This window comes from Eurypyga helias, unplaced genomic scaffold (assembly GCF_000690775.1).
Source record: "Eurypyga helias isolate BGI_N326 unplaced genomic scaffold, ASM69077v1 scaffold33467, whole genome shotgun sequence".
NCBI lineage: Eukaryota > Metazoa > Chordata > Aves > Eurypygiformes > Eurypygidae > Eurypyga > Eurypyga helias.
The window spans coordinates 2,891-13,418 of record NW_010264186.1 but is presented as its reverse complement, the minus strand read 5'-3'; the positions used below and the strand labels follow the sequence as shown (position 1 = coordinate 13,418).

The following is a 10,528-nucleotide window of genomic DNA, read 5'->3' as shown; positions in this document are numbered from 1 at the left end:
GGGGGAGCAGGGAGCCGAAACCGAGCTGGGCGCCTCACCTGAGCCCGCTCGTCCCAGCGGGGTGTTCCTTCAGACCCACCCGTTGCTCTGCGGGCGATCTCTTTCCACTGACAGGATTTTTCCAAATTAGGGCGTTTGTTTGCTGCATAAACCCAAAAAAAGAAAAAGGAGGGGGGTTGTTTGGAGCGCTGAGATGGTTTTTGTGCGTGTAGCATTGTTATTTGTGCCCTGTGTTGTTATGTAGATGAGGATAATCGCATTCCTGGTTCGCATGCCTCCTGCTGTGGCAGAAGGCAAAAGTTCAGCGGCCAGGTAGGGACCGGCTGCCCTGGGCAGGGTTTTATTGCCTGGATTAGTGGTGAGATGAGGTGGAAAAAGGAAAAGAAAAAAAAAAAGGCGTCTCCAGACAGCTCTGGGACTTGAGGGCTCCGGGCTGAGTCGCCAGCCTCTTAAAATCCTGGCTTTAAAACAGCCAAACTTGGGCAATCTCACTGTGCAAAAGGGAAACCAGATGCTGGGAGAGAAATAACGTAAACCAGATCTCTTAAAGGAGAGTATATCACTTCTGATTCTTAATACGTGTATTTTCTGGAGGGTATAACCTGCGCGTTGGGTTTGGGCTTGAGTAATGACTCCAAGCCAACACCCCTTCCAGTGCCAGGCACTGAGCGCTCTCCGGAGCCACTGAAGATAGCAGCGCAGTGCGAGGCCAGATTTCTCTCTTGGTCGCCAACAGCCTGTTGAATATGAGAGAGACGTGTCAAGCAGGTTAGTTGTTCATTTTGAGTGCAGACAGCTGCTTTCAGAACAGAGCTTGAGATTCAGCGAGCTCCTGGCACGTGAATCTTAACATAAGATAGTCAGGTGGCGATGATTTCTGGCAGGAATTACTCGAGCTGGTGACTAAAAGCCCTTACTGCTTATTTGACTTCATGGGAAAAGTTTTGTTGTGCAGGTCTATTGGATTTGTCACCGCGTTTGTGCCATTTGTCCCATTGGCATGGGACTGGCGCGTAGGACATCGCACTCCAGTAAGCGATCCTTGTAAAAAGGACTAATTATTAGCTAGCGCAGGGGGAAAGGTTGTAGGTGTGCGTGCGTTGCTCAGAAGCAGAGCCTGGGTTTCTTTGAAACAGCAAGGTGCAGTCTTTTCACAACAAAGAGTTAACCTCCACTTAGAGGCACTTGAAGAAATTCCACTAGCGTGAAGTCTTGCCTGCCAGCTGAGACACTGGTTTAGCTTTTGTGTGAATGTTTATCACAGAGTTATGTTCACTTTTAATAAAGAGTTCCCTGGAAAGAAAACATCTGAATGGAAGGAGAAGGGCTGTTGACTCGCTGGGGCTTTAATGATCTGTTAATATAACACATAACACCGCTGGCTTGTTACAGAAAGTTCAGACTTCGTTCTGGTCTGGGCTCTGTAAGTAACACAGCGTGGAGACAGGCTAACCACTGTTCACACGTACAGAACTAAAAAAAAATGACTGAGCCAAAGTTACTAGTAGCATGAACGGCACTGAGTCTCATCTTAGACCAAGGCTGAGTTTGACTGTAAGTCGAGTACATAACCTCAAGCTGAAATGCAGATCTTGGAGAAGGTGAAGTTTCTACAGAGAGGGATTCTTGTTTTTTTTCACCCCTCCTGGCCTTGGATCAAACTATTGCTGGACGGAGAAGAAGAAACCTGCTTTTTTTTGGCAGTTGAGCCATTCATGTCTGAGAGTACTCACAGGACAGAAACTTGGATTTGCTTCTCTTTAAGAGCAGGGAAATGGCCTTTTGCTAAGCCGAATTTATAGTGTGCAGAAGTGTCAGTGTTGGCTGAAGACCCCAGGTGAGCACGTTGTGTGTGCAGAAAGCACTCTGGTTGTGCCCATCTGTGTGCGATTCCTCCCTTCCCAGAGCAGAGGGAAGGCTCCTGGGGAGCCGTGCTCCCTTTTTGTTGGAGAGAGCAGTGCTTTTCGCTTCAGGCCTGTCTTTGCATGTCTCAGTATGTATCGACTCTACAGAAAAGTGGTGATTTATAATCCCGGGGACCCCCTTTGTAGCGCCTGTCCCAAACGGAGAGGCAGGAATGGCTTCTGCCAGACCTTGTGCACATACGCATGTGTCGCTTCAGCCAGGCACAGATGCCGGGAAGGCATTCACACATGTCCCTCGGCACAGATAGTGTGTCATTGTGTCTCATATCTGGAAAGGCTGCAGTCCTGACCCTTTACCAGCAAGCTGCGAAAGACTACAAGCGTCCTAAAGTACTGAGGTTTCTTGCTATTAATTTTCAGTGTCACGTTTTTCTCTTCCATGCTATTTATATCGCTGGCCTTGACAAAGCTGTGTGTGGCTTATGTCTGTGTGTTTTCTGCTTACATTCCTGCAGTTTCTTAAGCTTCTCTTGGCTTGCATCCCTTTATTCTAGTATACTGATACGTGGTTTTGTAGAAGTAAATTACCTATCCTTTTCCTCCAGTCAGAAAGGTCTGTTGTTAAGGTTTCCTTGTCGTCTTTTGAGCTCAGCCTAACTTGCCATCCCTCTGCATAATCCTTTTCCTGGCTGGCTCGTGGTTGGGAAAGAAATGACTGCAGTATTCCCGGTGCTGTCCCTAAACCCGGCTGAGGGTCACCGTCCCAGGGCTGTGGGTGCTTTCTTACAGCTCTTCCCCGTTTTTATAGTACTCTCATAGTTCTGAGATTACCCAAACGTTTCAACCACAGCTTTGAACGCGCTTTGTGCTGTGCCAAGAGGTCTCTTCTGTTCTGCATCACTCATGGATTGTTTCTTTTCATGTTTCCCCCCACCCTGCAACTCTGAAGGTTTAATTCAGTGTGAGCTAACCTCCTCTCTTGCTTAACACGGCGTGTAGGCAGACAGACGGGCCGCTCCTCGGGTCATGTTGCTGAAATCAGATCTTACATACGTAGCTTTTATGCTTCCTCAGTCTCATGACTGGAATCCAGCTCTCTGTGCTCCTATTCTATTCCTCTTTTTTTGTTTTCCAGCATTTGTCACTGGTGTTGCTACACAGAACCAAAGGCTTTGGGGCACCTTATCTTGCAATCTGGGACTAGAAAGAGAGACAGCGGAGAGCCTGTCCTAAGAGTCTTTGCCTTGTAGCCTTTTGCAACACAGGAGGAGAGACTCAACTGTAATTAAACCAAAAAGGCCTAATACAGCTTTGGTAAAATTTCTACTGAGATAAACTCAAAAAAGAGGCTGTTTCCATCAACTCATCTGAGCTTCATGCTAAGAACTTCCTTGTGGTGATGAGTCATGTCCAACCATCTACCAGACATTTAAGAGCACCTCATCTAGCCTTTCTCCTAACTTTCAGCTCCGAGTCCTTCTCTTCCTGGCTTCCCATCGTGCACACCTTTCCTGTACAGTCCTTACAACACAATATTTTTGATATAAAATATGTAGGGTTGCCAGCAGGATCTTAAAAACTGAGCTGAGCTTAAGCAGCAGGAGGTTTCCGTGGGGCGTTTCCTCTTTCTTGGCAGCGTTTCGGTCAGAACAGAATTGAAAATGCTCTGGGATCCCGGCAGGGATTAGTGGTGTAGAAAAGCAGAAGCTCTATCTTTCAAATCTAAGCAGCGTTTAAGAAAAATTATGATGACTTGGGGGTGGGAGGGGGAGGAAACTTTGTAAACTGAAGGTTTTAAAGCTTATCCGCTCTGTGTGTGCGTGTCCCTCGCAGGAATGTTCAGCATGTGGTCATTTGCTGTTTGTTAGAATAGCTGCTGAGGCTGTCCTGGGCTCCGACTGCTACTTTTCTCTCCAGATTAAAATTAAAATGGAAAAACAAGTTTGTTCTTCAGAGGAAAACATGATAAAATGGAGAAGCAGATCACAGCTCCATCTTTAGATGACAAGTCGCTTGCCTTGCAGAGGAGAATTTTTCAGTCTATTTATGTTCAAACCGTAACAGTCCCTGCTGGAGCCTTATTTTGAATTCTGACTGATGTGTATGTTATCTTGCCTCTTTTACACTGGGCAAAGTCTCTGCAATTTATTAGCAGCCTCAAAAGTTCAGACAAATACTTACAGCCTCTGCTTTCCTTTTAAGATGAATAGCTACTTCAAAACACTCTTTTGCTGTGTTTCCCACACCTTAAGTGGGTTCACGCTTTTTAAACCTGCCTGAGCAGCTTGAGAAATGGAGTGGGAGTCACAGCCAGTACAGTTTGTTCTCTGCTTTATTTACAGGAGCCAAGCAATAAGCGGGTTCGGCCGTTAGCACGGGTCACATCCCTGGCGAACTTGATCTCTCCTGTAAGAAATGGTGCAGTGCGGCGCTTTGGGCAGACAATACAGGTAAAAAGCAGAGCCTTCTTGTCCTAGAAGCCTAGAGACACGAGGAAGGTATTGGCTGTGTGGGAGCAAAACGGGCACTGGGATTTCAAGGCATCTCTTGAAAATCTCCTCTACGACTGGTGCAAGGACAGAAAGCTTGCTTGGGACTTGGGGCTGAAGAAGAGCTCAGAGATAGATAACCAGGTTATTCAGGGTTTAAGCACTAAAAGAAATAAACTGATTCAAAAAGGGAGAATTAGCTGATAAACTGTTCCAGCACTTGAGATAAATGTGTTGAAGCATGTGCTTAAACGTGAACTGACCCTGCTGTTCAACAATCTTTTAGTAATGTCAGAGAAGTGTTGTCTGAGGAGCACTATATATACCCCCACGCGTGCAGATAACAGCCCCTCTGTGTCTGGGTTTTATTAACATTGCACATCACAAGAGCGAAGTTCAAGTGGCTCCTGATTAGCCCTGTTATAGGTAGAATTATGATCCTAGTTTATTTACTTCCTCATACCTTGGAAATTGACCCAAGCTTTATGTGCCCATCCTCCACCCAAGCGCTGCTGCAGGATCAGCGCAGGGGGAGGCACATACGGAAAAGCTTGCCGATCCCTGGGCTCTCAGGGCTTTCTGGGCAGCTTGATTAAAGTGTTCCTTTATCTGAGGAAGAGTGTCTGGGTGTGTTTTCCTGCCCTATACAACAGAGGAGGATGAAGGATTGGGAGGGGTATGGATAAATACTTCTGTACTTCTGAAATGTTGGCTCTACATATTTTTTAATTGTTACTTTTTTTTTATCCCTCTAGTCATTTGCCCTTCGCAGTGACAGCAAGTCTCCTGGCTGTGCCCAGAAGTCATGCAGCAGATCTGCTGCTCCTACTCCTCCTAAAAGAAGAAACAGCGTACTTTGGTCTGAGATGTTAGATGTCAACATGAAGGAGTCCCTGAGCACCAAAGAAATTAAGCGGCAGGAGGTAGGCTGCCCGTTAAACAGCAGGACCGGGAAAGGCAGCCGAGGCCTTGGCTTGAGCCGCTTCCTTGGCGGGGAGGGGAGGAATGAGTGAGTGTCTGTGGGCGATTGTACCTTCCTGTGCACCTTCATTTCTAACCAGCTAGATTTATTGCTGCATTAGGCATGGGAAAAGGTAGGCTTCTCTCTCCTGAGTCACTAGGGAGTTCGTCTCCCCAGACTGACCCTTCCGAGATGCCAAACTCTTTCCATGGGGGTGCTCGGCATTTCTGAAATTGGAGACCCAGCCACGCTGGTTGCTTTGCAGCGGACCCAGAGTCGGGTTCCTTCTAAAGCCAGCTGTCTTTCTCGTAAAGCTCTTGACAATTGGTTGGAAGCCAAATAGTGAGGCCTTGGCTTGCCTTTTTCCTGTAGTTCTTAGACAAATCTTCTAGTGACAACACAGAAGCTGACTAAAGATGCCTGGGATTTGACCTCTGTGGTTTTCTGGGTTTTGTTTTTTTCCTACTCTCCTGTGTAAAAGCAGTGATTTAAAAGGTGCTGATATTTAATTTGGCTTGTGCGTGAGCGTCAGGGCTGTCACGCAGTTGTAAGTAACGTCGCTTTCTCAGAGCTGGGAAAGCAGGCAGATTTACTTGAGGTTGTCATGCCCAGGTGGCATACAGTGGTTCACATGGCAAAACCGCCTATTCAAGCTGCAGAGACAGGATGTGCATTATGTGAGCTGAAAGGCTCTTTCAGGGGATGACTGCCATTAAAAATGACTCTTGATGCTTTATCCCCTTCCTCACAGGCAATATACGAAATGTCAAGGGGAGAGCAGGACCTGATTGAAGACCTGAAGCTTGCCAGAAAGGTGAGTGGCTGCTTTTTTTTCCTGCCGTCAGTAATGATAATACAGATAACATTAAAGTTTCTTTGCACCTGCAAACATATCGTAGAATGGTTAGGGTTGGAAGGGACCTTAAAGATCATCTAGTTCCAGCCCCCCTGCCGTGGGCAGGGACACCTTGCACTAGACCAGGTTGCTCAAAGCCACATCCAGCCTGGCCTTGAAGACATCCAGGGATGGGGCATCCACAGCTTCTCCGGATATCGGCTGTATCAGGCCCAGAATCCACCATTTGAAAGCTGGCATGGAAAGTTGACACGAGCAGTCCTGCAGTACTGGTTTGATTGCGACAAACCCAGCTAAAAAAGGATCGTGCTTTGCAGTCCTGCAGAGCTGGCTGGGGAATCCCTCTCCCAGATGAGAACAGTTCAGACAGGAAAGGCCTTCTCATTTGAAGGCCTTGATACCTTCATCCAGAAGTGAATCTTCTAGGAATCAAAGTCAGTGTTACTGTTGGCTTCACTTCTGTCTGTCCTGCATGTGATGTCATGAAATGGTTTGGGTTGGAAGGGACCTTAAAGATCATCCAGTTCCAACCCCCCTGCCATGGGGAGGTTCGATAGATAGATAGATACATTTCCTCACATTTAAATTGTCAGCTTTTGGGCTTGGGAGATTTGAGTGTACTTTAATACTGGCGTTCTTTGACAGGCCTATCATGATCCCATGCTGAAACTCTCTATCATGTCCGAGGAGGAGCTCACCCACATATTTGGGGACTTGGATTCTTATATTCCTCTGCATGAAGGTAAGAGCAAGGGGATAATTTTTACATAATGTGCTGACCAAGAGTTAAACGCTCTGCTTTCTCACATTAAAACAGCTTACTGGGGCATTGATGCAATTTCTATTCTTGTTTCCGTTCCAGACTTGTTGGCAAGTTTGGGAGAAGCAACAAAACCAGATGGAACAGTGGAGCAGATTGGGCCCATTCTTGTGAAGTGGGTGAGTACATAACTTAGAGACAGCAGGCTAAAAATGTGCTTAAAGAACGTTTAAAGCTAGAAGCCGAAAAGCTCTGGGCTTTTGTGGCCTTGAGCGAAAGATTGAAAGGGAAATCCTGGCTACAGGGAAAACAATGGGAGTCTGTCAGCCGTAATGGGCCGTGATTTCACCCTGGAGACTTACACTGATGTGACTGCAATTACTTACTGATTTATGTTTGAAATGTCTATATCTCTGGACTGATGTGATGTCAAGGGTGTTATCGCTGTTAATCTCCAACATCTGAACTTCAAAGGCTTTGCGTGTAGGATGCCCTTGTTCTCCTCACAAAAGGCTGGCTAAGCAGAGAAGAGAGTCTGTTAGCTCTTTTTATTGGGCAGAGTATCGCAGTGAGGGAAGTAGAGTTTGACACCTTAATGTGATTTTCTTTTCCTGCTTGGAATTTGACTCCTGGATACTGTTCTCTTCTCCTGCAGTTACCACGACTCCATGCCTACAAAGGTTACTGTAGCAATCAGCTGGCAGCCAAAGCACTTCTGGATCAGAAGAAGCAGGACCGGAGAGTGCAGGACTTCCTTCAGCGCTGCCTCGAGTCTCCTTTCAGCCGCAAGCTAGACCTCTGGAGCTTCTTGGACATCCCTCGAAGTCGGCTGGTCAAATACCCCCTGCTTCTAAAAGAGATCCTGCGGCACACTCCCAAAGACCATCCCGATATCCAGATTCTGGAAGAAGCCGTAAGTAACAGGGATTTTGTGATCTGTGGTGACGTTAGCACATCGTTCTGGAGCTTCAGAAAGCTTTCCTAAACCCTCAGCGATTTCATGGGGTGGTTCTCAGTGGACACAGATCTGTGGCTGTAACCCCTCATGAACGCAATGAGCCATTGGTCCACGTGGATTCCATCATCTGGAGTTCTTAAATAGCACCTAAAGGGAAGATCCACAGGCAGAGGTCACTAGTTAATCATTTGTGCATGTTTTGGTTTATAGATCTCTATAATCCAAGGAGTTCTTTCTGACATCAACCTGAAGAAGGGAGAGTCAGAGTGCCAGTATTACATTGACAAGCTGGAGTACCTGGACGAGAAGCAGAAGGACCCGAGGATTGAAGGCAGCAAAGCTTTACTGTGCCATGGCGAGCTGAAGAATAAGAATGGCCATGTAAGTCCCTCACGTTCACGCTAATTCTCGAGTTTGAAAACCTTCCCTCAGAGGTAGTTCAAACTGCTTGTTGGAGCAGGACTGGGAGCCCTTCCGTCCTCTGGGTTACTTTAGACAATGAACTCAAAAAGCAGAAGAGAAAGCACCTGATGGCAGTCTGCATTTCAGGGTGCAGGTTTCCTGCCGACAGCTTTACAAGTGACCTTCAGAAGCTGGAAAGCAATTAGCAGCAAATTGTGCCCAAGCACTCCATCAAAAGGGATTTCCTGCCGCCTCTTTGCTTTCAGGTGCTCTGACATTCCCCATTATGAGTGCTGGCCCACTGCTCTTCCAAACAAAAGTGTTCCAGCACAAGCCTGTTTGGCTTTGAGATGAACTGCCAGAAGTTTTATCTCCCACTGCAGCAGCGCAGAAAGACCCTGCTGTACTCAAGGGTTTGCTGCCTTTTGTTCTGCCTTGCAGGAGTGACCTCCTCTTAAACATCAAACCTTCCTCTGTTTTCTTTACTTTTTTTTGGTTGGTTGGGGTTTTTTTGTTTAATTTGGGCATTACACTGCTATACACATGAAGCATTTTGTATTGTCCAAAAAGATAATGCGTCTAATCATCCTATCCTTGCCATCTACAAATCATAACTCACTTTTTAAGGGCCGTAAGATAATAAACCTGTTGATCTAAGGCTGGTCTGTGCCATCACTGCCAGGGCCCTATGCTCCCAGGAAACTTGGTTAACCCGGGTACCGCTTGAGATAGCATGGGCTTGAATCCCAGACAATGTGTGACCCCTTGGAATACAAAGTGAAATGCTTTGCTTATACTCAAATATGTTTTCCCTTTCAGAAACTCTACGTCTTCCTCTTCCAAGACATCCTGGTTTTGACCCGGCCGGTCACTCGCAATGAGCGTCAGGCCTACCAAGTGTACAGGCAGCCGATCCCCATCCAGGAGCTGCTCCTCGAAGACCTGCAGGATGGGGATGTGAAAATGGGAGGATCCTTCCGAGGAGCTTTTGGCAACTCGGATAAAGGTACGGACCAACGCAGCTCGTCTGTGTGGGAATCGGTTGTGAGGAGAGATTACACCTGGGCGTAGATTCCCATGGACTGAGGTTCCTTTAGGACAGCAGATCCGCGATGAGTGTTGGCGTCTGCCTTTAGGCTGTCACTGCTGGGCTTTGCAGTTCTGCATTCGGTAGCCGTGAGCTTAACATGGCGCTGGCACTCGGATCAGGAAACGCTCGCTTCACCGTGGCTGTGCTGAGTTGTGGGGTTTGGGGGTGGGTTTTGGTGGGGTGTTGAACACACCCTGGAGCAGAGAAGGGCAGTCCAGGTCGCTTGTCTGGCTGTGGAATCTAAATATTGAGCTAGGAACTGATCTGCTTTTTTTCCTATCTTCAGCTAAAAATATCTTCCGAGTGCGGTTCCAAGATCCCTCCCCAGGCCAGTCCCACACGCTGCAGGCCAACGATGTCTTCCACAAGCAGCAGTGGGTTAACTGCATCCGTACCGCCATCGCTCCCTTCCAGCGGACTGCTGCCGCAGCCGAGCTGAAGGAGCTGCCGGAGCTGAGCGAAGAGGCGGAGGAGAACAACCCCTCCGCGCCCAACATCAGAGCCCAGAAGAGGCAGTCCGCCGTCTCTGGCGTAACCGAGATGGAGCTGGATGAAAGCATGTCCGAGTGTGGCTCCATCCTGGACTCGGAGGAAGCCAAGGGCCTGAAAACACACAGAACATCGTCTGGGCACAGGAAAACAAGGGAGAAGCTCAGTGGGAAGCGGAAAGAAACGCTGGTGTGAAGAGGAGCCCAACAACATCCTGGTGCAAGACTGTTTATTTATAAATAACGTGTACATTTTTCTTGTAATGTGAGCATGATTGGATTCACTCTACTGAACAAAATATCTTTTTTTTTTTTTTTTTATGTTGTAATGGCAGCTACTGGTATGCAGGTAACGCTGTTGAGCTGGAGTCTGGTTTTGTGCCCTTGGAACCTGGTTTTAATGCCGGGAGCGATTCGGAAGCCCCTCGGGTTTCCGAAAGATTTCCACCCACATTGGAAAACAGAAATTTGGGTCGACACCATGAGCCTGGCAGCCCCTCCCTTGACAGGGGAGGGGGGACCCTCTTAAAGCGGACTCGAAACCCAAATTCACGTCTCCTTGTCCTGTGCGGCGGGTGTTTTGCAGCGCGGGGTTCTCGTAATCCCTGCAGCTTTTGGTGTTGAAAAAGGAGAGCAAAAACCAGACCCCAGGTTCAACG

The 10,528-nt window shown here is 47.5% G+C and overlaps 1 protein-coding gene across 1 annotated transcript in view; it reads left to right on the top strand.

Moving 5' to 3' along the window:
- Positions 1-10,247, top strand: part of NET1 (neuroepithelial cell transforming 1) — a 10,586-nt gene extending 339 nt beyond the window's left edge. The window contains exons 2-10 of the mRNA XM_010156320.1: positions 4,208-4,315; positions 5,110-5,277; positions 6,067-6,129; positions 6,817-6,913; positions 7,034-7,110; positions 7,587-7,844; positions 8,100-8,270; positions 9,111-9,297; positions 9,668-10,247. Of these exons, the coding sequence (XP_010154622.1) occupies positions 4,208-4,315; positions 5,110-5,277; positions 6,067-6,129; positions 6,817-6,913; positions 7,034-7,110; positions 7,587-7,844; positions 8,100-8,270; positions 9,111-9,297; positions 9,668-10,065 (1,527 nt within the window). The 3' untranslated portion in view covers positions 10,066-10,247. The remainder of the gene's footprint in view (positions 1-4,207; positions 4,316-5,109; positions 5,278-6,066; positions 6,130-6,816; positions 6,914-7,033; positions 7,111-7,586; positions 7,845-8,099; positions 8,271-9,110; positions 9,298-9,667) is intronic.
- The last annotated feature ends 281 nt before the right edge of the window (positions 10,248-10,528 follow it).